The sequence below is a fragment of the Castanea sativa genome, chromosome 8, assembly GCF_040712315.1.
Source record: "Castanea sativa cultivar Marrone di Chiusa Pesio chromosome 8, ASM4071231v1".
NCBI classification, from domain to species: Eukaryota; Viridiplantae; Streptophyta; class Magnoliopsida; order Fagales; family Fagaceae; genus Castanea; species Castanea sativa.
Genome location: NC_134020.1, coordinates 35,719,604 through 35,744,610, shown reverse-complemented (window position 1 = coordinate 35,744,610; position 25,007 = coordinate 35,719,604). Strand labels below are relative to the sequence as shown.

The window sequence follows — 25,007 nt, the reverse complement described above, 5'->3', positions numbered from 1 at the left end:
ATAATGCTTTCCCTCTCTGCAACTCTACGCGGTCTCTCATTCAATTCATTGATACGTACTAATAGTGATATAGTGGTGGTGTGAATTTGAGGTTTAGCTTTAGCTTGATTTGCTGAAGAAGAAAAGGATTTCCACTTATTTGGTTGGTTTCAATAACGTTATGAACAAGATAGTGAGTATGACTTTCCATTGTATAATCTGCTTGTTTGTTTATTACCCAAAAAAAAAATTCTGTTTGTTTGTTATATTTTTAAGTCTATAATTGCATCTTGTTCTAGGGAATTGGGTTTGACAAAGTTAAATACATGTAAATTATACTCTTAAAATGTTTTCGTTTACATGATTTATGGGGATTTGGGTTTTAGAGGAGTGGAAAAGAAGTAGATTATGGAATGTATATATAAGTTATTTTTAGAAATTTTTGTAAAATTTATGAAGTGAAAGTGTGGGGTAGTGCCAAAAACGCAGGGTTAGCCCTTTTGTGCGGCATCAAAGCCGGCTTTTTAATGGTGTCTTGAGGTTGAAATGTATGAGCAAGAAGTGAATGTAACGCGTTTATTAACATTTTTCTCAAATATTAAACTCAAACTCTTTATTATATGCGTTTAGCCCATGTGACCTTCGATGCCACTTCTCGTGGGCTGCTATGCTTCCCCTAGACTGTTTTTGTTAAACTTTTCAACTTTATGCATATAAAGCCATTGGTTCCATTGCTCTTCAAAACCTCACTAATGCCACTACCAACTTATTCACAACCCCATTTGGTCTCTTCTCTTCCGATTTCATAAGGTGGAGTCAAACTCTTGGAGATATCAGTCATAATTTGATTGATATATATATATATATATATATATATATAGATTTCTCTCTTCACAACCATATATAATTGCTTTTGCTGATCTGGCTTGTCGGTTTTTGGTCAGTGTCAACCTCAACTGCTATACAAATTTTTATGTTTCAGTTCAGGTTCTGTGTTCTGTGTTTGGCTGTTTCTGACAGATACATTTGCTTTGCATTTGTAGGTCTGCCAATCCCTATAATCTTGTTTAATTATGGGTTTCTTTCGAAGTCAGTCGTCGAGAAGTGGGGATTACTTGGAAGGAATGCTTAGTGATTATGTTGGTGGAAAGACCAAGTTGAAAGCTCATAAGAGCACCTCAGCTCGACTTGTCACAGCGCTTACTTGTCTCCAATTTGCCTTTGCAGTGTATGCAACATTCCTATTGTATTACATGAGTCCTACAATAGATTTGCGGACCAAACCTGACTTTACGTGGGCTACACGAATCGTTCAACAATGGAAGCAATTCAGAATCACACCCCATGTTCTTAGTCACTACCAGGGATCCTCTTCTCTCATTGGATCCGAAATCCAGCCGATTACTCCATCTTTAGTATGTGAGCATGAAAAAATAGATTTCATGCAGAAGAAGTCTAATGACGCTCAGATGATCAAGTTTAAAACAGAGCTTTACAATGAGGTACTGGACTTCCAAAGCAAAAACTTGGGTACTGAAACTCTGGCTCAGCTATTGGCAATGAAGTCTAAGTGGGACTTGCGAGGTCCAAACAAGCCAAAAGTAACAGTGATTTTAAACCATTTCAAAAGGAAAACGCTCTGTGCCCAGCTTGATTCATTGCTTGAACAGACCCTTCCTTTCCACCACGTTTGGGTACTTTCTTTTGGGAGCCCAAATGAGCTCTCTTTGAAAAGAATTGTAGATAGCTATAATGATTCAAGAATAAGCTTCATAAGTTCAAGCTATGATTTCAAGTACTATGGAAGGTTCCAAATGGCTTTACAAACAGAAGCAGATCTTGTATATATCCTTGATGATGACATGATTCCTGGTAGGAAAATGTTACAGATTTTGTCACATGTAGCCGGGACTGACAAGTATAAGAATGCGGTTTTGGGCAGTATAGGAAGGATTTTGCCATTTAGGCAGAAGGATTTTGCGTTTCCAAGCTATCGAAAATTTCGGTCTAAGGAGGCAGGACTTTATTTGCCTGACCCTGCTTATGATATCACAATTGGTAAAATTGTGCAGGTGGATTTTCTTTCCAGCTCTTGGTTCTTGTCTGCGGAGCTTGTCAAGACACTTTTCATTGAGACACCCTTCACCTTTGCAACTGGCGAAGATCTCCACCTTAGGTATGTATATTATCATTGAAATCCTTCAATATTTTTTGGTTTTTTCACATTTGAATAGAAGAACAAGTTTATACTACATAATTTAGGTTATATTACTAATTGGTATCCTCAACTATTAGACAAAGTTCAATTTTGTTCCTCAACTATTGCTTATGTCGATATCATTCTCTAAATTTTCAAGATCAAAAGAATTTTATCCTTGAGTTTTCTTTCCATTAAAATCTTGGTGGAATCATTTGAAAGTTGCCTTAATAAAAATAGTTATAAATGTGTTTAAAAGTTAAGGAATGAAATTGACATAATTATTAATTAAGGGAATAAATTGAACTTTATCCAATGATTAAAATATAAAAGATCAAATTAATAACTTAACCTATATTTATAGATAAGTTTTTGAAACCAAATCATTGCTAGCGGAAATATGAAATGATTAGTACTAGCTAGGAAGAGTTTTTTTTTTTTTTTTTTTGTTTGGGTAAATATTCTAGGAAGAGTCAATAGGCTGTAAGTCTCCACCAATGGATTGTTAATGGATTAACCAAACTTAGTAGTTTAAGTATTTATAAAGGAAAGACTGTTTCTGATCTCATTTGAGTCATTTCTCTAATATCAATAAGGTCATAACAGATTAGAATTTATATTGGGTTGCTCACCTGTGCAATAATATATGTACATATTAGTCATCACCTGAAGAAATAATTGGGACAATCAAACCAATTTTGTGAGTCTCAAGGCTCAACTAGTTGATTATCAAGTCTAGGGATTAATAATATACAAGGCCATTTATCGCGTTAGATCGATTATACTCTTTTATATGATCTAGACTAGGCCACAGGCCACTAACTTGATTTAGGTATATAAAGTTGACAATCGACTCAGGAAGCATTTGAAATTTCGAAGTACTATTGATGAGTCTAATTTTTATTTTATGCACTTAGTAGTTAGTATTGTATTATAGATAGGAATCTTCGTAACTATACCTTCTTTCATTAATAACATGGTCAACTTCTCTGTTCTAACATTATTAAAAGAAACTCAGAAAATATAGTCCATTTTTAAGATGAGTATTCCCTAGAATCTGTACCCTGCCACCTTTGCTAATATTTATCTATCTACTAATTTGTCTCATCTAGATTTTTTTTTCTTAATAAAAAAAATAAAAAAGTCTAAATGAGACAATAATCGCTTAATTGCTGGACAAAGCAAAAACTTTATTAGAAATCTCAGTTTCCTTTTTGAGATTCTCTGAAGCACTAACTCAAAATTATTAAAGCTGGTTTGGTACTGGTATGAAGTCCAGGGCTATACCAGAGTGCACCATGTAATGATATAATGCAATGTACACTAATAAAGGTTATTACCAATGAATTTAGAGGTGAGAGGCCTATCTTGTTTTAACCTGATATTTATAACAGTATAAAATAATTATATTTCCTAATCTTTTAGATAATCTACATAGTTAAACTAAAACTTGTACATAATTCAGTAGAAGAAAACAATAGAATGAAATTTATATATGGCAGTCAAATTTTGAGTCAAAGTTCATGTAATGCACGTCCCTTTGAATGCTACTCTTGAAAATAATGAAAATTGCCCATGTTGATATCTTGAAAACTGTCATATTTCCACGGCTTTCAAAATATTGTGACAGCACTTAGGACCATTCACATGTTATACTGGTCTTTTCTATTATATGAATGAGTTTCTAATGTTCAAAATTTCCCACAAAAACGTGCAGTTATCAACTTCAAAAGTACAGAAACGCTGGCTCGTTTGTTCTTCCAGTTGACCCAAATGACAAGGAAACATGGGGTGATAGTGAACATAGACTTGCCTATGTGTCTGAAACCACTGTAATCTTCAAAGACATTGTTCAAGTTCGAGATGATCAATGGTGGAAAGCATTTTCTACTGGTTATGTCACTCAATGGGCTGCAATGCATCCTCAAAAAATTGATGCACTTTTCTATGCCCACTCAGTTGATGAGGTCAAAGTGCTCGCACCCCTTCTTGAAAAGTTCAGGTCCACTGTTGGCAAAAAGGCCTACATTGCTGTCTCTGGAGGCGATTTCTGCCCTTGTGAAGAAGCTACAACTGCTCTCAAGTGGCCTAAGTTAGTATGCAAAGAGAGAAGGTTTAAGATATTTGATCTGGCAATAGGATCTCTATCAGGAATATCGAATTCGGAGGTGCCGGTGGTACAAGCATTGTACTCCAGCATGAAAGGTTTGATCAAAATTCACAATCCCAGCGTGGTGATCACAGTGGCTGACATTGATCCTCATGTTAGGAAGGCTTTAAAGATGGCAACAGAAACAAATTCCAATGGCACAACACTGGTTCTTTTACCAAGACCCTCCATATCAAAGGTTCTTTGGATGGCTGATCTACGATCAACTGCATTGCCAAGTAAGAATGTTAGCTTTCTGTTCTTCAGTGCTATTTTTCAATTGTGGTAACTGAATCCCAGAATAAACATAAAATAGTCTAAACTTAGCTCTCAAAAGAATGAATATCAAGTTGATTTTTATAGTACTTGTGTCCTCTAATTTGGTGAACTTTTGAGAGTAAAAGAATTTATCGAGTTCTTAAACATGGATTCCCCCTACCTATATGATAACAAAATAGGAAACTTTCCCTTGTTAGAATTGAAAGAAGACAAGCACGTATCTCTAGGACCAACTTTCACATTGTAAACTATATCTTCATAACCAAAATAGTTATTAGTCATGGTTGTGCTTGCTACTAGAGCTAAGAAAAGGAGAGTTGTCTTTTTTCTGCTTTCATCCTTACATGAGTTACACAAAGGAGGCTTGCACACCCTTTTTTGCAACTTATCCCCATATAACGTGTATATTAATTACATGAAGAAATAATCATATCAAACAGGACCAACTTAGCTGTTTGGGTCAAGTCCACTAAGGGGCAACCCAATTGACCAAGTTTGGCCAAATTCCGACTAGAATATTCAATTTCTATGTTACACATGTACAAGTGTTGATACGGTTGTCGAACCTGGCGAGGCACTAGTGTCCAATTTAGCATTATCTAAGTTAGAATTATTGTGAATTATACATAACTTTTACAAATTATGTTTCACCAATCATTAAAAAAAAAGTAATATAGACATTTATTTATTATGTAAAAAGTAATATAGACATTTATTTATTATGTTGCTACCTTTCACGGTTTCACCAATCACATTATTGCCACATCGGTTTGTAAATGTTAAGAAATAAAATTTGTAATATCTTTAGCATTTTCTATCTATAAAATAGGACTCGTGGTCATATTTTAAATGTATATAACTCTATGGATTTTGTTTTTCTATTAGTCAATCATCTAAGCAATCAATTGGCAAAATGCAGATTGGAACAAGATGCGGGTTTCTGTGAACATTATCACCCAAAACCGTGTTCATTCATTAACAAGGCTTCTCAAATCTCTCAGCAATGCCTACTATCTTGGGGATGAGATCCCTATCAGCTTCAACATGGATAGTAAAGTGGATGAGGCAACAATTAAACTTGTAAACTCATTCGAGTGGCCTCATGGCCCCAAAACCCTCAGAAGAAGAATCATTCAAGGAGGACTCATTCGAGCAGTCAGTGAGAGTTGGTACCCATCCTCAGATGATGATTTTGGCCTCCTACTTGAAGACGATATCGAAGTCTCCCCTTACTACTATCTATGGATCAAATATGCCCTCTTAGCATACCACTATGACCCTCAGGTGTCTCTTCCAGAGCTCACCTCTCTCTCCCTTTACACACCTAGGCTTGTTGAGGTAGTGAAAGAAAGGCCTAAATGGAACCCAACAGAGTTTTTCAAGCACATTCATCCAAACACACCTTACCTCCACCAGTTACCATGTAGTTGGGGAGCTGTGTTTTTTCCCAAGCTTTGGAGAGAGTTCTATGTGTACATGAACATGAGGTTCACTGAGGATGCAAAGTCAAACCCAGTTCAAATTCCAAAGTCTAGAACAAATGGGTGGCAAGCTTCATGGAAAAAGTTTCTCATTGATATGATGTACCTTAGAGGCTATGTAAGCCTTTATCCAAACTTTCCAAAGCAATCAAGCTTTTCAACTAACCATATGGAACCAGGGGCTCATATTAGTGCAAAGGACAACGTTGTTAAGCATGACAAGACAGACTTTGAGGTTCCATTGTTAAAGGTCGATTTTCGGACATTGTTACCAGGTGGGAAATTGCCTCCAGCTTCAAGGTTGCCATCATTGAACCTCTTCAACCAGCCAGTTTCTCTAAAGGGACTCAAGGCAGCTGGGGCCAAGTTGGGCCAAGATGTACTTAGATGTAACAATGTCTCAGAGATAGTAGCTGTTGATCACGTAACAGGTCTGCCAATGCGCTGTGCAAAATTCTGATTTTTTTTTTTTTTTGTTATCAATTTATTCTTTCTTTTTTCTCTTACAAGAAATAATTCTGGGAATATATTTTTCTCAACTTCAAGGGGGTGGGAGGGGATACTGCTTGGTGAGGAATTCAAATTATGTTACTCTTTGTAATGCAGCCAAAAGTGGCTTGCTCGATCTCTTAGTAAAAAGATCCTTATACAACTCTTTCTGTCTGTGTTTGTGTGTCTTTCATCCTTTCCTAAAAGAAATCAACGAGTCACACATTTCCCTCTTTGTAACTAAATTCTTCTCTATTTGTCAATATCACACGAATCAATTCTGTTTTTTGATATGCCACCACTAGAAGTAATTCACAAAATGCTGACACTAGAAGTAATTCACAAAATGCTGACAGGGGCGGAGCCACTTGGCTCCATCCCCCCCCCCCCCCCCCCCCTCAAATTATTTTAACAATTCTTCTAAAGTTGTAGTCTAATACAACTTCAAATAAAAGAAAAACCTTGGCCCACATCCAGCCCCACCAACCAAGCCCAAACCCTTAATAAAACAAAATTTTTCTCCTCTAAACTAAACACACTTCTAGCCCAGCCCAACCCCAAATCTAAAATACCTAATCAAACAAAACATAGGCATCTTCCATCCTCACTGTCTAAAAAAAAAAAAGCAATCTGACTGTCACGCCTACACCTTCGTTTTTTTCCTTCTCAGTTCTCAATTCACGCCTCCAATAGTGTCACGCCTCTACCTTGAAAACAATCTTTTCACCTGCTCGCCATGACGCCACAGACTCCACTAACCCGCTGACTTGTTCATCACTTCAACCTCAAGCCCTCACCTCAATTCCTCAAGGTGTCTCATTCAGTCATTCTCATCTCACTTATCTCTCTTTTTCTCAACAACTGAACTAAATATAAAAGTCTGAATTGCAGAATAGAAATATCAAATATTTGTATGTGAATGTATGATATCCCTTTGCCAGCATAGCTATTTATGCATATTTGACTTTGTTTTTTTTGTTTATTATTATTGTATTCTTTATTTTTGACCCATTGACTCCACTGACTCTATGACTTAGCCTTTTGGCTTTTGTGTTTTTTGTCTATTGAGTGAGGGCAGGGTGGGGCTTGCATTGTGTAGTTAGGTAGTAAAGTAAGTAAATTATAAATTAAAAAAAAAATTAATCTATGGAAGGCAATTGGGATGAGGGCCGTGAGTTTGTGTATTTTGTTTTCAGCCATTACATTATGCAAGGTAGTAGGGTGTTGTTAATTTATTTGGTTTATGTTGTTTGTTTATACTTTTGATTGATTTGTTTATATAATTTTTTATCCTAAAAGGCCATTACTTAACTAAAGGTGTATTTATATTATATTCATGTAATAATGAATTTTATATGATAATTTATTATATCTCTCCCAAGTTAGTTCTTTTTTTATGTCTACATTGAATTAGACAGTTTTTCATGTTCATTAACGTACAAGAATATGATGTATATGAAAATTGATAATTTTGTATTCAATAGACTTATGAATTATATTTAGTATATCTCTACTACAACCCCCCAAGTAATTATTCCTAGCTACGCCCCTAGCTGTAAGTATCAAGGAACTCAATCTTTTCAAGAGGAAATTAATGTATGTTAACTTGAATCCAAGTTCATATTAAATAAACACAATTCTTAAAGGTATAAGTGAAAAAGTTCTTAATTTTATAGTGTGGTTGTGTTACCCCTAATGTGATGCTCAACCGCTCACTACATGATGTTTAACATTAAGCAAGGCATTTTGTAGAAGTCTTGAAAATATTGTACGGGATATTTAATAGTATTCTCCTAGAGTATTGTAATTTAATAGTATTCAACTAGAGTCTTGTAATTCAATTGATACTTTTTGAAATTCTCAATGAAGATATTTTAGGAACCAAAATTCTTCCTCTCCCAACTATCAAATTATAAAAAATATAAACAATAAAATCATTCAATAGTAAAACCTAAGGGTTTAACCATAACTCTCGACACAAAGCGGTGAAACTCAAGCTCTTAGTGGCAACCTCAGACACTTGACAGTGAATCCAAATATCCAAGCATTCAACAGTAAGATTAGGCACATAGTGGTCACCCAAGTACCAGCGATAAGCTTAGTAGTAAACCCAAGTACAAACAACAAACTTGGGTGCTCTGTTTTGTTGAGGGAACATGAAGGGCCACTATAAAAATGTTCAAATAAATCGAATATGAAGGACCAAAATGATAATTTTGAAACATAAATGGACAAAGTAAAAACAACTCCAAACTTTAAGGGTCAAAAGTGTACTTTAGTTATATATATTTATTACATTAAATTAGGGCTTTTCGATTCAGTAATGGTTTAACCAAATTGATTAGTATAATATGTAATTGTCACATCAATTAGTATTATGTATAATGTGTAATATCCCGTGTACCATCTAATTATTACCACCAAGGCCTTGATTGGGCTATCATTGTAGGCACAACACATTCGTTTAGTTTTGTAATATCATGTATACCACTGAGACTATCATTATGGGCACAACACATTTGTTGAAGCCCCACTACTCGAACCACTCTACTTCTATCAAGTATTATGCGAAGCAATACGACCACTCTTGCCACCAAGCCACACTCTCACAGTGGTTTCTTTGTACTCCATTTTCACATTTAATGAAGTATATGGGTGATATTTCTCAAGCCAAAATTTTAATATCTTATATAATGTCCTATTACTTGATAACAAGTGTCTATTTATATATAACTTTGAGAACAGCGGAAATAAAATCAAACCAAAAGGAGAAAATATATTTAAGAACATATTCCCTAGCGGGGGGTGCCCCTATTAGGTCACGCCCTGAGGGGTAAGCCACATATGGTCGCCCCCACCCCCCCTTTCGTTTATCAAAAAAAATATTTAAGAACATATTCACCTAATAATTTTTTTCTTAAATGTGCTTAAGTTAGTGAAAAAAATTAAATATTTGTTATTGAACTATATTAATCTGAACAATTTACATTATTTTTGATAAATTCTAATACAATTGATATTAATTCTTAAAATATTATAAAATGTAATTAGTAATAATTTTTAAAAAATATATTTTATAAACGACTATTATAAATACATAAGCTATTGGGAAAAAAATACTTTGTTATTAAAACAAAAATTCTAAGACCACATATTAAATCACAACTCTTGCCACAATTGTTCATGTCGCAAATTGTAAGTGGCAAAAAAAAAATTGTAGGTCTATGTGAATGTGACATACAGTCAATCACAATTTACCAAATAAAATAATTATGGTAAAAATTATAATTTTTTTTTTTATGTGCCGCTAGAATTAGTATGATTAAGATGAACATATGACCTAGGATGGTACCATTAAAAGGAGTGGGTTGGATTAATTTCTCAAAGTCTCTTGCTTGGACTTGGCCCTTGGGTACGCAGGAGCCCAAAAAAGTCAAAAGCGTGAGAAGAGAGCAAGAGCAAAGGCCTATTCAGCTTGGTCATCCTAGCAAATTCAAACCAATAGGCCGGGGGGCAATTCGGTCACAATAAAATCCCCTTGATCAGTTAAGTTTCTCTCCCCGGCAATAAAAATTATAAAACAAACAAACCGATAACTTAGTGGTGTTCGGTATCATGTGTAGTCGTAGTTGATATACATCATCTCTATCAAATTAAATAAATTTATAAATTCTTTCTCAAAAAAAAAAAAAAAATTATAAATTTATAAAAAATAAAAAGGTCTTTCTCTAGAAAACTAAAACTAAAACCTCTCTTCTTCTTTTTTTTTTTTCTAATAAATCCTAATAGTCTTTTTTTTTTTTTTTTTATAAATTTGCAGTAAGTCAATATAACTGACAGAGAAACAATGCAATAAAAATGAGGGTAGGTTAGAAATGGGGGAGTGATTGTAGTGTAGCATTAATTCTCAAATTCCCAAAAATCCCACATTTGAAACTGTCACTCAGGTCCATTCCGTTTTTCTGTTCGCTTATTCTGTTATAAATTGAGAACAAAGAATGTCATTATTTTGGTTCAGCTCTTCAGAATTCGAAATTTGGAATGTGATCTAATCCCTATTGAGTTTTCAAACACTGTTTCCAAAGTATATATACAATGGGGAACTCACACCGTAGGTATGTATGATCTACTATTCTTCGTCTTCAATTCTATATTGATTTAAATTTTTGATTAGAAAAAAGTGTTGTTGTTGTTGTTGTTGTTGTTGTTTTTTTTAGGAAACCAAACGATAGAGCTAGGCAAGTAGTCACGACGATTATTGGAATCGTAATTGGTTTTTTTATAGGCATATCGATTCCTTCTTCTTCATTGAACAAGGTATGTGAATCAATTTCTTTCCTTTCTTATTGTTGAATTGCATTCATATATATTTTGTATTCATTTTGATTGGTTGAATTTTGAATTTTGAATTTTTCACAGATTAATATACCTTCAAACATTATAACATCGCTTGATGTAGCCATCACTGACATTCATGGATCCACATCCACATCCCCTAAAACCGAATCTCTTGAAAACGTCGGATCCACCACGGTTCCTAAGGTGATTTTTTTGCTTTTGTCAATGTATATAGATTTTGGTTGGTTCCAAAATTGTTGGTTCTTGTTTGTCTTGTTGTTTGATATTGGTTCGTCGAGTATTGTATTTTACAGCCACCAATTGAGGATCAGCTTTTGTCTCTCATTTAAGCAATATGTTGTTCAAGTAATAGTTTACTGACAAACTACTCTTGACTTTGATGTCGCTTACGCTTAGCGATACTTTGTAGTTTACAGTGAATGTAGAAATGAAAATGCTGATGTTGGGGCCAGAATTGTACGATTCTTGATTTTAGTTGTAATATAAATTCACTGAAAGCAATCCATGTTTCTTCTTCTTCTTCTACTTTTGTAGTCAGCTGATTTAAAGATGTAATGTCCGCCAATTAGTACCCTAGCTGAAGGATCAACTTAGTTGCGTGTTTCGTGGAAACTGATAATTGTCTGGTTTTTAGGATCTTTCTGGATCATTAAAATTGCTTAGGTGATAAAACGTAAAATTCTTGTTGGTGCGTACTTATTGTATCAAAGTTTTGAAATAGACATAAACATTAAAGAGGAATAGTGAGATCATCCTAGTATTTTGGGCTAGCAGTAATTTCCTGATTGGTCTAGTTGTTCTTGTTGCATTAAGTACCGAAACTTCCTCTTAAATTAGAAGAATAAAAGAGTAATTACTTAGCGTAAGATACAATTTCGATTCTTGTTTGAATTTATTCAACCAATATAAGTAAATTAAAAAAAGCCAGAAGTCCCATGTTCAAGATTGGCTTGACTTCTATGTATTCCTTCACAGTTGCTGGTTTTGCATCATAGTGTAGGCTAATCAAAAGAAAATCTATACGGCCTTGTTTTCATTTAAACTGATAATTTGCTTGTGGTTTGTTTGTTTGCTCTCAGATACACGTTCCAACAAATCCTCGTGGTGCAGAGTCATTACCTCCAGGAATTGTCGTACCAGAATCTGATCTCTATTTACGCAGATTATGGGGCGATCCCAATGAGGTATAATGTTCATTGACTGTAAGAATAATAATTCACCAGTTATAGAACCCCAAATGGAATGATGATATTCTAAGAGTAGTTACTAGCAGCATTAATATGTACAATTGTGGCCCAAAACATTTTATAATACACTGTTAGATGTTAATGGTTGTAAGATCCAAACTCAGTGTTGGTAAAGTGATGCAGGACAAATAGACTCTAGGAGGATGGTTTTATTTGGATTACAAAACAAGAACAAGATAAAGATATTGGACCTAGGAATTAGCACCTAGAGCTTGTTTGAAATCAGCATCAAGTAGATAACATAGAAAATATATAAAACCTAGGCATCGGCACCATGCATGATAGAAATCAGGCCTTAAATTAGACTCCCAAATTACATCCTAGAAGGAATGAAATAAATTTCTAATGTAACAAGGAAAGAATTAACTTGTAATATATTACATTCAATGCAAGATAAAAGAGAATAAAATCCTAAAAGTTTCTGCATCAATCAGGTCCAATAAAATCAATCATCATCAATATAGTGCTTTTGTTGTCCACACCATAAAGTCAGTTGTTTTGGTTTTTTAAACATTTCCTCTTTTAAATAGGTCATAGCATTGCCCTTTGCACATGCATGCTGAATTGGATTTAGATGGTAGGTTATGCTTTTGAAGGAGAGAGATAGGAAAAGAAGGTTTTGGGGGAGGAAGGGGGATAAGGACCTTTCTTGTCAAAAATTGCATGTGTATATATATTTTTGAGCAGGAAGCCCAAGTGCCATAAATTTTCACATTTGAGCTTTTATTGACTGTGATGTGAACCAACTGCCTCGTTTATGGGAATTTCATAAATTATGAAATCTGCAGGATCTGCAGAAAAAGCCAAAATACTTGGTAACTTTCACTGTTGGTATTGATCAGAGAAATAATATTGATGCAGCCGTCAAGAAGGTCATAAAAGCAGCCTTCCCTTATTTTTTTTACTTGATTATTTTGATATTCAGGATTCTGACTGCTGAGGGGTTTTTTTTTTTTTAATTATTTTCTTGTAGTTTTCTGAGGATTTCATGATCATGCTTTTTCATTATGATGGTCACACAAGTGAATGGGATCAATTTGAGTGGTCCAAACGTGCAATCCACGTTAGCGTAAGGAAACAAACAAAATGGTGAGTTTTGTCACTATTTCAGTTCCTACCTTTTTATATACATTGAATAAGAGCTTCACAAATCCTTACACCCTGTAGTAAGCTTTGACTAGCAAGCTCTTGAACATCAAATTAGAGCTCTATTTATCTGCATTTTTTTGAAGAGTTCAGTCTGCTGCATTTTATAATTAGCTGAGACTTATGCCCATGCAGGTGTTTGTATCTATAGTTTGTTCTCATAATTTTACTCTTTTATGTTTTGCAGGTGGTATGCAAAAAGGTTTCTGCATCCTAATGTTGTGTCAGCTTTTGAATATATCTTTATATGGGATGAAGATCTTGGAGTCGAACACTTCAGAGGAGATAAGTAAGTTCTTATTTATCAGTTTTTTTCTTGCTCAAATCCGCGTGTTGTATGCTTATTTATGTTTTCCTCCATGCTATTACCAGGTACATTGAGTTGGTTAAGAAACATGGTTTGGAAATCTCTCAACCTGGTCTTGAACCCAATAATGGACTAACATGGGAAATGACAAAGAGGAGAGGTGACAGAGAAGTTCACATGTAAGCTCTCTCCCTCACCCTAGTGACATTATTATAATGGTATTGCTGTTATGCATTGGAAATTGATGTTAAAAGTTCTTCTTGTCTGCATTAATGAATAGGGATACAGAGGAGAAGCCAGGCTGGTGTAATGACCCACATTTGCCTCCTTGTGCTGCGTATGCTCTCTCTCTCTCTCTCTCTCTCTCTCTCTCTGTGTGTATGTCCATAAACACAATACAAAGAAATATTTTCTAGTCTTTGTATCAAATGCTTGTAGAATTGGTTGCAATTATGAATGCTATTTATTACCTGGCACTTTGGCTGTCATCTTGGACAAATTTATGCTTACCAAAAGAAAATTTTGAGCAATCTATGAGTAAGTTGACTGTTTTATATAAATAATTTTATATTTTAATTAAGATATTTTGATTAGTTAAGTATCACATATGAGCACTTTATCCTTCCAAAGTTTTCAGAAGCTTTGCTTGAAACTTTTGAATATTTTGGTTTACAATAATGCAAGATTAACTATCATGCTTGGATAAGATGCCATTAGCATGGAGGATCGTCTTTTTGTTTGGGATTCATGATAGATGATGTTTGATCAAGATGTCTGAAATAGTTACTACCACTGTCTAAGCCCTTGTTCGGTGTCACTACTGAGAGTGCATTTTTCAGGTGTTAAGCATGAGAATGCATTTTACTTCTTTTTTTCTTTTTTTTTTGGTCTTGTTTGTTAACTCTACTTTGTAGTAGATTCTGAAAACTATTTTCTTTCTTTTTTCTTTAAGCTAAATTGAGAATCCTCAAAACTAACGATTTTGCATTCTAATTCTTGTTCTTGTTATAAATCAATCAGATGCATATACAGTCTGCATGAGGCATTACAACAGCCATTTATCTATCTCTTTTTTTGTTCTTCTCTTCTCTATTTTTTTTCCTTCCATTCTTACTTCCACATCAGAACTTCCTCCTCCTCTTCTTCTTCTTTCCCTTCACCCAAACATTGTCTTAAGAAGAATATATTTTGCTAGAATTCGTTATGTCAATTCATTGTGCCATTTTTTTTTTTTTGCAAAATTCTTACTAAACACAATCTAAGGAGATCTGTTTTTTTCTTTTTTGTTTTAATTCTGTGATTATTATTTCTTGTATTCATTCAGGTTTGTGGAAATTATGGCCCCAGTATTTTCTCGAGAAGCTTGGCGATGTGTGTGGCATTTGATTCAGGCATGTTGTCTATCTAGAATTATGTTGCTTAGACAACTACATACATAATATTCTCTTCTGAGTGCTTTCAAACGATTCATCTACCTAAATGAAACGCTCTAATATCTGCTTGTAGAATGATTTGGTGCATGGATGGGGATTGGATTTTGCACTCAGAAGATGTGTAGAGGTCAGTGGCTCTTCCTTCTTTCCTTTTTTTTTTTGGGTTTGGTGCCCTGTAGGATTTGCTGCCTATTCAGATGCTATATTGATGGCCTGTTATCTTTCAACTACTTTTTATCCTGCATATTTTTAAGGAAAGCCAGGTAGCCAAGTAAAGGGTTGTTGGTAATAGTATCGTAGAACCAGGTTTTAAATTCTCCTCATTTGTAATGATCATCACTTTTTGTTGCCCTTCTCCCATTTATCTATCAGAAAAAGGGGTGAAGGAAAAGAAAATGCTTATATCAACACTAGAAAAGCAATTTTATGGATTTCAAAGCTTCATATATTTTTTTTCTTTATCGGTAATTACATGTGCACCCAATAAGTATTGAACACACGCCCTCACCCTTCATTTTGCTCTTACAAGGGGAGGAGGCACCATTTGAGCTAGAACTCATTGGCCTTTCAAAGCTTATTTTTTATATAAATTTCTTGGGGGATTTCAAAATTTCACCATAATATTAGACAATGAGGTTTAGGTGCAATGATCATGTTGGCTTGTATTTGTGTGGATATTAAGTAATATGAAGATGCATGCCAAACCAATGGCATTCAGTATAAACAATTAAACATCAAAGTACAAGCATGACCTGTTTTATCAAATGGGATGACACACAGTTAAATCCTATAATGGAAAGATCATTTAGGGACTTGTTAAAAATCTTTCTGGCAGCATGTGTGCTTAGCACTGTATGTCTTTTCATTATAAACATAATTCAGTAAGAACTACTGGACTAGTTTTTATGGATTCTGTAAAGTGACCAATCAAAAGGAAAATGTGGATCATGTAAAGTAGTGGTCCTTCCTATTTTTCAAATGAAAGTGTGATCTTCTGTTCAATGTGGAATCAGTCAGGTAGGTTTATAGAAATTCCTTATGTTAGATTAGGTACACCTTTTCTTGGTGCATCCTAATCAGTTATGTTTTGTATTTGCAGCCTGCACATGAAAAAATTGGTGTGGTTGATTCACAGTGGATTGTTCATCAAGTAATACCTTCTCTAGGGAGCCAGGTTAGTCATCAATAAGTTCACTAGAATTTTTTTTCATTTGTGTTTAGTTGTGTGCATGATGCTTCTTAGAAGCTTTCTCTCCCTCTCTCTATCTCTGTGCCAGAATGAGGGTGAGTGCACCCATGTGCTTTTAAGTTTGTGCACAAATATGGAAGACAGTTTGATGTTTTTGGTGCCAAATAGAGGAAAATTTTGCATGAGGGAGCTTTAAATTTTGCTTATGAATCATATTCTTATACTTTAAATTATCTGTTAACTTCAGGGCCAGTCCGAGGATGGGAAAGCTCCGTGGGAAGGGGTATGTGTATTTATCATCATTATGTACCGCATTGTTTTGAACTAAATATTGTACTTTATATAAAGCCCATTTGTCCATTACTTGTATCTTCTTGCTTTTATTAGCTAATACTGCCTTTGAATACCCAGTTTGATTTTCTTACCCTTGTTTTTTTTGAGAAGCCAATAATAAAAGTTTGTCGACCGGGTTTTAATTATTCTTGCCTGGTGGTTTCCTGTTGCAGGTGAGAGCTAGGTGTAAAAATGAGTGGGCTGAGTTCCAGGCTCGGCTCACCAATGCAGATAAGGCATATCTTGCTCAGTTTGGGAAGGAGTAACTTTGACGAACACCGCCTTTCCATGTTCTTTTTTTGTTCTTCTTTTGTACATGTTTTTTTTTCTCTTTTTTTATTTTTTGGGTTGCCTTGGGTGTTGTTTATGAGCTCAGTTCTTCTGTTCATGCGATTTTATTCTTTTTCTTTTTCTTTTTTTGCTCAAGGTGGTAGGCTCATTTTTCTGAAGCCCGGATCTTCTGTATTTTATAGACAGCCGTAGTTATATACGAGAATAAAAATTTACCTTCTTTTCGTATATGGATCAACACAAAATATGATTATTTCGTCCTCCTTGATTTATCTTTTTAATATGGCTTTGCCTTCTTTTTACAGTAGTTTGTGGTATGTTAGGCTGTTAAGCAGTGCTGGTGGGTTCCTCTATTATAGATTTTATTAAAGGTTTTGTTCGAAACTTAGGAACCATTAGAGATCTTACAATAAGGTCTACACATGTATAATGCCGCAATCTCAATGTGATTTTGATGGGTTTGCCCCTGATGTAGCGAGGACTAAAGTATGAAGCCACCATCAGAATTTGTTGGTATAATTTTGAAACATCAATCACTCAACTACCACATAAAGCAGAGAGTGAAAAAGGTTCTATCTTATATATATATATATATATATATATATATATGCATTCTTCAATCTCTACCAATAAATATTTGCTCTCAATGTTTTCTCAAGTGACTTCTCTCTCCTTTCTAGGCTTCTTATTCTAGCTTTTGGGTTAAGGCACTAATTACCAAATCACCAATTGAATTGTCATTGGTAAGAAACTCACCATTTTCATGACTAACAAGAGCATCAAATTTTTCGAAGAAAAAATAGACTTCTGGTCTTCTAGCCGGGTAAGAAATCGTTGTCAAAGGGGTTGGAGTTTGGACACTAATGCACTTTTAAATGTGTAGTCAAGGTCTATAATTTATTAGAAAAGCCTAGTGTATGTGTTATAGCTTTTGTAAATAAGAAGGGACAGACAAAACCTTTCCATTTTTGCTATCACCACTAAATTATTGGTGAAAGAAATGTACCCATTTGACATGTCGCTTGGGGGATCGATTAGCCCGGGCCGAAGCAACAACGACCCCTGCAAAACAAAATACAAATACGGCAATTTTAAAGAAACTTGAACTACTCAAGGGGAAGAAGTATTCTTCTTCTTCTTCTTCTTCTTCATTTTCTTTGGATAAATTACGTTTACTTTCTTTCAAATTTTGGATAATATATCTTTTTGATTCCCCTTGCCAATGATTGGATTGCACTATGGACGTAACTCTTCCATGTTTAATTTACCAAGTTAGTTAAAAAAAATTGAATTTCTGGTATCATTACTATGGTCCAATGTGTGGTCGATTACTGTTTGTACTTATTACTGTTGCTCACATTGGCCTAGCTTATGCTATCATGGGGATATGCTTTGGACAAATTTTCCTCCATTGACGAAATTTTCTACACAACAATTCATAAAACGATTTATCTGTATTAAATCATATGACTCACTAAATCTGTTAAATAAGTTACATGATTATTAAATAAATCATGTAATTAAAAATACACGCATATAATTTTTTGTAAGTTGTCATGTAATGGTTAGATTAACTTTTCTCTAAATTTATTTGAAAAACTGTTCATGTGGTATTAAGAAAAGTGTTACATTCATAATATTTTCACAACAAATTATATTTGGTAAGTTGTTACAGCTCTAATTTAAACTCACAACTAAAACTATTTTTTTACCTACCAATAATAGTAATAACAACCTGTCACATAAGATTTATTATAAAAGTATTGTGAAAATTGTATGAACATAACATTTCTCTACAGACTTAAGGTCTCTTTAAGAAGGATAAAAGAACATGGTTTTCAAACAATTATATTCTACACATGAATACAAAGTCATGACTTTTCAAATTCCGTGTTTATTATCATGTGTAATTTTCTTTAATGAAATTTGGTGCCGACCTTGAGAAAGCTTCAAGGAGCATTTTAATGTGAGAAGAGTTTTCTCCATTATTATGCCTGGTGGGTGATTCTAAAAGAGGAGGAAAAAATAGAAAAAGAGAAAGAGAGGACAAGAAAATGGCCTTTTTTTTTTTTTAGAGGAGTGAGATACAAGTTTGTTCACCAAACACTAATTGAGTTTGAGGGTGGCAAGCTTTTTGCTTGAATTGGGAGATACCTCGTTCATAAAAGAAATGCTCCCCTCACCTTCCTGGCTTGTGTGCTAAGTCTAATTTAATATTCCTTGAAAGCTGTGGGATCCAAACGTGCTGATAGTAAATTTAGCTTTCGAATTTTTTGAGTACCCAAGTGGACTAGAACACCCTTATTTAAAACAAAAAACATAGAGACTTTTTTTTGAACTAATATACTCCATAAAATATTGTTGATGTACCATGACAATATGTGTTACCTTAATTCAACCAGAACCGTCCTATATTAGTTTGGCAGTGACTTGGAGCCACTCAATTTGACTGCAGGCTAATTCATTTGCTACCAAAATGAAATTTTTGGAGGCAGTGCCACAATATAAGTTCGCTTTAAAATATTTTATAAGAAATTATCTTCATGATTAGTGTATAATACTCATTATTTCAATCATATTAATTCATTAAAAAGAGAGGAAATATAAATTGTCAAGATTGTTATAATTAAGGATATGAATGTATCGTTTGAGGGAATTCAAAAATATTTAATTATTTCAATTAAAAAAAGTGCACAATTTTTTTTTTATATATTCTTAATTGCATGTTATTAAATTTGCTTCTTTCTTTTGTTACAAATGATTGTTTCAATTACAAAAATTTAGGTAAGATTGCTATATTTCAATTTGATTGTTTCAAGTATAAATTGGCACTTCCCCATGTACAAAGTGTTTGGGAGTCTAGGGAGGAAAGAGTACGAGCTGCGGGATTAGCAGAATGTTGTAATTATTTTTCAAAAAAAATATAAATTTTAGAAAAATAACCATATAAAGTCATTTCACAAAAATAATTAGTGCACCATATATTGATCATTAATATTTGGTAAGTAATTAATACTTTTTATGGAAAATTAATTAATACTTTAACATAGTAAAAGTATTAATTCAATATCATGAATTATTGGGGTAAATGCATTTATGTTCATTTATTAATACTTTACATAAAATAATTCTTAATTGAAGTGAAAAACTTTATTGAAGTGTATATATATTTGAAACTCCAACCTAAAAACTTGAAGTTTGGCCCTTACCCCTCATCCCACAAAAACTTTATACTTGTAAAATGACCATCAAAACAATAGTGACACATGACAAAAAATTTAGTCTCTTAGAGGTTGTGTTCCTGCATTTACATGCCATTAAAAATAAACAAAATGTAATTTTGATAAATTTAATATAATTAAGAATTCTTAGCTTTGGTGCCAAGTAACCCACTCTAAATATTCAACACAAAACCCTAGGTAAAGACTTCACGTACCTAAAGAAAAAATGAATTTTGCACATATTACTCCTCCTTTTTCCCTTATAGCCAAGTCTAGACAAATTGAAATATAATCTAACCCAAAGAAACCCATAATAATAATATATGTAATTGCTTTGAAGAATTTTATTTTTATTGTTTTTTTTAAGCCACCAATTCTATTATTGAGTTCATTGCTTTCAAGTTTCAAACAATACAATAAACAGTACACAAAATCCCCTGAACTACTTTTCCTCTTTTTTTTTTTTTGGGAAACCTTGAAATACTATTACTAATGGCATTTTTGTCATTCTAATCACTAATCTTATCATCTTAACAGTCAATTAAAATTGACTGTCTTCTTGCTTGTAATAGCCGTTAACTCTCTTCTGGAAGCTATCCACGTGAAAACAAAAACTAGCTAGACAGTCTCTAAACTAAACCAACGGCGTTTGGCACCAACCACAAAAAAAAAAACATCCAAAATAAAAAGGGCTCATCAACTACATTGTCATACAAGCCATGAGACTCTTTCTTTAAGCTCAGGCCTCTCCCAACCAGTTCTCTCATCATTCTTCATTTCCCAGCTCTGATTTCAAGAAAACTTGCCGGAGCCACCACCATTGCTTGGAGTTTTAGGAGCCCTTATACCTTGTAAATCCATTTGTACATTTTCCAAGTTCTAAGGTTTGTGATTTGTGAGTGAAGCTCATTTTTATATATATGTATGTACAAGCTTTTGTGTGTGTGTTTGTGTTGTGATTGATTTAATTAGTTGCTTCCTTTTTTATTTGGTTAAATTTGTTTTCAGGGCTCCTAACACTCCAAGACTTTCTTATCACTTGTAAAAGGTACATTTGTATTCTCCTTTGTATGTCATTCTAAACAAGCAGTTCTAAGCTCTATTTAAGATTACACCAGTTATAACTGTAATGGCTGGATCTGAACATGCAGGAGACTTGTTTAGTTTATTCATTGATCATTGCCTATCGTACAAAAAGTTGTATCAGTGCCTTCATCTGCTTTGTGTTCAAGCATTTCCAGTCTGGATTCCTTTTGTTTTAATCATGATGTCTAATTAGTAAATCATGGCATGCCAAAAGTACATTCTTCACCGGAAAATTATTGTGCAGTCCCAGACTATACTTCTTCTCTCATAGGGCCCACCCCTTAACGAGAAAGAGGAAATATATAAAAGCCATTTCCCCATCTGTTATTCCAAGTCAATGAAAATTGTCTTTAAAATGTTTACATGCTTAGTGGTAGGCTGGTAGCTAGTTTTGCCTTCCAATCTGACACCAATTATGATAAGTAACGACCTCACCAGTCACCATTGGTTAGCCAAAAAAGAGTACTGACATCGATAGAATTGAGCATTACTACACTAATCACTAATAAAATTAACTATCATTTCATATTGTCAAACATTGTTTTTTGGGTCGTTGAAAAAAAAAAAATAGTATACAATACAGGGGTCGCTTAACCTTTTCATATTGTTAAAATTCTAAGCAACTAGTGTCATTGAAGAGTTTAATTGAAATTGATAATGGCTGGTTTTGACTTTTGACAAATATATTGGGTCTTTCATCATTTTTTCAAAGATGGGAGAAATGTCGAGCTTCCAGTTGGGTGTTGTTGGCGCACTGTTCCTATCAGTGGCTTCATCTGTCTCCATTGTCATCTGCAACAAAGCTTTGATGAGCAATCTGGGCTTCCCTTTTGGTATCTAGTCCATCCCTCTCCTGCTATAATTCCTTCAAGAGATTATTTATTTAACCATATAGTATATATAGTGATAGCCTTATTTTTTAAGCAGTATCTACCTTTTTTGTTTAATTTTATATGAGATTGTATTTTAAAATTTAAGTAATGGTTTCACACACACGAGTATATATGCCTAATGATTTCAAAAGCTGTGACATGTATTAAATTTTTTTTAATTTCCATGCTTTCTCTTGTTCCTCTCAAAAGTGTTTCCTGTATACTCATTCTTCTTTATAAATAATAATAATAATAATAACTATTTTAAACAATGCATGTCTTATTTCTTTCACAATTTGCTCCTTTTCCCTTCCCCTTAGTTTTCCTTTCGTTTTTTTCCTTGGTGCAGCTACTACACTCACTAGTTGGCATCTTATGGTGACATTCTGCACCCTTCACGCGGCGCAACGCTTGAATTTTTTTGAGTCCAAGTCAGTTGACACAAAAACTGTAATGCTCTTTGGCATCCTAAATGGGGTTTCAATTGGACTTCTCAACTTGAGCCTGGGTTTCAACTCCATTGGATTCTACCAGGTTGACTTCAATTTTTATATTTAGAAACTTACAGGATGACATAGCCTATTTTTTTACTGATCACAAGATCACTAAGACTAAAATTACAAGATGAATAGTCCTAGTTGCTTGCAGCATGCTCACATCTTATAGTGATAATATAATCAAGACCATATTGTACAAAATATCTGTGCATTCACATTTTTTGTTTTTCTTTTTTCTTTTTTCCTGTTGTGGCAGATGACAAAACTTGCAATTATACCATTCACTGTATTATTGGAAACTCTTTTCTTGAACAAGCAATTCAGGTAACCCATATTAGACTTCAGAGACTTCCTAAAATTTTCACGATTTCTACAATCTCACTGTTACTTTTTCCCATTCTTAATTTGCAGCCGCAAGATAAAGTTCGCTCTTTTCCTCTTACTAGTAGGAGTTGGCATTGCCTCTGTGACTGATCTTCAGCTCAATTTAGTTGGAACAATTCTCTCTCTTTTAGCAATTGTAACTACCTGTGTTGGTCAAATTGTATCCTTTTGCTCCCACTATTTTCTAGTTCAATGGATTTTTTTTTTTTTTGGTTTACAGAATAAATATATATGTTGACACATACTTAATTGGCTCTTGAATTGAATTAAATTGTCTTTCTTAACCTAATAATCTATTCAGCTCACAAACACAATACAAAAGAGGCTCAATGTCTCTTCTACTCAGCTGCTCTACCAGTCAGCTCCATTTCAGGCCGCAATTCTTTTCGTCTCTGGCCCTCTGGTTGATCAGTTCCTCACCAAGCAAAATGTCTTTGCCTTCAAATATTCTCCTTTAGTTTTGGTACATTACTCATTACTGCCCTTCCTTTTCCTTTTTTCATGCATAACTATAGATATAATAAATCCAATATAGTATGGTATGCACATTACTATTTCCATACATAATTGACAAAATCACCATGAAGGTTTTGTGATGATAGAATGGATATGAACATGTGCAGGGATTCATCATACTTTCATGCCTAATCGCCGTATCTGTGAACTTCAGCACCTTTCTAGTTATTGGCAAGACATCACCAGTTACATATCAAGTGCTAGGCCACCTCAAGACATGCCTCATTCTTGGCTTTGGCTATACACTACTCCATGACCCTTTCACAGAAAGAAACATTATTGGAATCCTAATAGCAATTTGCGGCATGGGACTATATTCATTCTTTTGCACCCAGGAGAGTAAAAAGAAACAATCCCCTGATCTATCATTGGTGTCTCAGGTTACTTTTCCCTCTCTTTTTTCATAGTATATTAGAAAGCTTTTCACAAGAATAGGAAATGAAAAATTGGCCTGACTCTTTCTTTTTCTCAATTTCCAGGTTAAAGATAAAGATACTACACAGCTTTTGGGTCATCCAGATAAGGAGAGTCATGAAGCTAAGAAATCAACTAAGGACTCTGTTGTTTAAGTGATAGACTTTGTGATAAAGGATTCATGTATTTTTGTGTTCATTCCAGATTCAGGACATTTTTTCCCCTCATAAATTCAAAGACATTTTGATGAGTGTAAATGATATTAATTCTTTAAATAAATTACCACTCTTTTTTTTATTTGGATAATTCCCAAATGATTTTTTAATTATTATTATTAAATTGCTGAAACCCAGCCTAATCTGCGGGATAGCTCGTTGCTCCTCAAACTATGAAAGTCGCAATCACCATCGCAACTTTAACAAACCTTGCAAATTGCACCCTATCATTCATTTGGATGTTAAGTTTAATGGTCACCTTATTTACAAGTTACCCTCAATTGGTTAAATGAAAAAATTGCCCTCTTAAAGTTAAATTTGCGAATTAATTATATTAATCAATCCTAATCTATGGAAGTACTTAAAAACCATTGATAACTTTTATTGATTGGAATAAATAAATGTATTGGTGTATTCATTATTTATATTTTGGTGAGAATAGTTGCATCATTAAAAATTGTTTACATCCCACTTAGGTTGGCATCATTTGCAATTCTCAATCCATTTGCAAATATCAACAACTTTATCTCAAAAATAATGAAATATAACTTGTTACATAGATTTTACAACATATATATATATATATATATATATATATATATATATATATATAATACATGACTTAACAAAACCATTTAGGTATCCTAGCAGCCTCAATGTTGACAAAAATAAGTAAACTTCATAGACTAAAATGACAATTGACCAAATTTAAAATATATAAATGTGTTTTTGTTTAAAAATTATTATATCCAAAAAAAATCAAGATACAACAAAAGCATGGAAATCCTTCCTAGAAATTAATGTGGATTAAGATTCAACAAAAACATAGGAATCCTTCCCAAAAACTATAGTATGCATTCACTCCACCAACTCATCAAATCCAACACAACCCGATGCCTCGGGTTGGTTTTTGTGGGTTGATG

General features: G+C 33.8%; 3 protein-coding genes across 4 annotated transcripts; all 3 read left to right on the top strand.

Moving 5' to 3' along the window:
• Positions 1–6,748, top strand: LOC142606777 (uncharacterized). Of its 2 annotated transcripts, none has more exons than XM_075778113.1 (4): positions 1–172; positions 1,023–2,155; positions 3,894–4,564; positions 5,524–6,748. In XM_075778113.1, exons 2-4 carry the CDS (start codon positions 1,053–1,055, stop codon positions 6,543–6,545), a joined length of 2,796 nt encoding a protein of 931 aa, XP_075634228.1. In that variant the 5' UTR covers positions 1–172; positions 1,023–1,052; the 3' UTR covers positions 6,546–6,748. The 2 variants fall into 2 exon arrangements, with proteins under 2 accessions (XP_075634228.1, XP_075634229.1); XM_075778114.1 differs by having other exon boundaries at positions 1–176.
• A 3,435-nt stretch (positions 6,749–10,183) lies between these two features.
• On the top strand, positions 10,184–17,107 carry LOC142605506 (uncharacterized). Its single transcript, XM_075776902.1, has 14 exons — positions 10,184–10,689; positions 10,792–10,891; positions 10,994–11,116; positions 12,013–12,117; positions 12,969–13,052; positions 13,154–13,269; positions 13,514–13,615; positions 13,699–13,812; positions 13,914–13,970; positions 14,958–15,024; positions 15,140–15,193; positions 16,166–16,240; positions 16,503–16,538; positions 16,762–17,107. Exons 1-14 carry the CDS (start codon positions 10,670–10,672, stop codon positions 16,852–16,854), a joined length of 1,146 nt encoding a protein of 381 aa, XP_075633017.1. The 5' UTR covers positions 10,184–10,669; the 3' UTR covers positions 16,855–17,107.
• Positions 17,108–20,814: 3,707 nt separating this feature from the next.
• Positions 20,815–24,166, top strand: LOC142606807 (UDP-xylose transporter 1). Its single transcript, XM_075778146.1, has 9 exons — positions 20,815–20,984; positions 21,109–21,146; positions 21,898–22,019; positions 22,408–22,592; positions 22,812–22,879; positions 22,967–23,099; positions 23,241–23,402; positions 23,563–23,835; positions 23,935–24,166. Exons 3-9 carry the CDS (start codon positions 21,899–21,901, stop codon positions 24,022–24,024), a joined length of 1,032 nt encoding a protein of 343 aa, XP_075634261.1. The 5' UTR covers positions 20,815–20,984; positions 21,109–21,146; position 21,898; the 3' UTR covers positions 24,025–24,166.
• Positions 24,167–25,007: the final 841 nt, after the last annotated feature.

Coding starts and splice junctions, on each gene's coding strand:
- LOC142606777 (XM_075778113.1), top strand. CDS start 1,053: ATGGGTTTCTTTCGAAGTCAGTCGTCGAGAAGTGGGGATTACTTGGAA. Junction 2,156..3,893: donor GGCGAAGATCTCCACCTTAG/GTATGTATATTA, acceptor AAAAACGTGCAG/TTATCAACTTCAAAAGTACA. Junction 4,565..5,523: donor ACGATCAACTGCATTGCCAA/GTAAGAATGTTA, acceptor GGCAAAATGCAG/ATTGGAACAAGATGCGGGTT.
- LOC142605506 (XM_075776902.1), top strand. CDS start 10,670: ATGGGGAACTCACACCGTAG. Junction 11,117..12,012: donor GATCCACCACGGTTCCTAAG/GTGATTTTTTTG, acceptor GTTTGCTCTCAG/ATACACGTTCCAACAAATCC. Junction 16,241..16,502: donor TACCTTCTCTAGGGAGCCAG/GTTAGTCATCAA, acceptor TGTTAACTTCAG/GGCCAGTCCGAGGATGGGAA.
- LOC142606807 (XM_075778146.1), top strand. CDS start 21,899: ATGGGAGAAATGTCGAGCTTCCAGTTGGGTGTTGTTGGCGCACTGTTC. Junction 22,020..22,407: donor CAATCTGGGCTTCCCTTTTG/GTATCTAGTCCA, acceptor TCCTTGGTGCAG/CTACTACACTCACTAGTTGG. Junction 22,880..22,966: donor TTCTTGAACAAGCAATTCAG/GTAACCCATATT, acceptor CTTAATTTGCAG/CCGCAAGATAAAGTTCGCTC.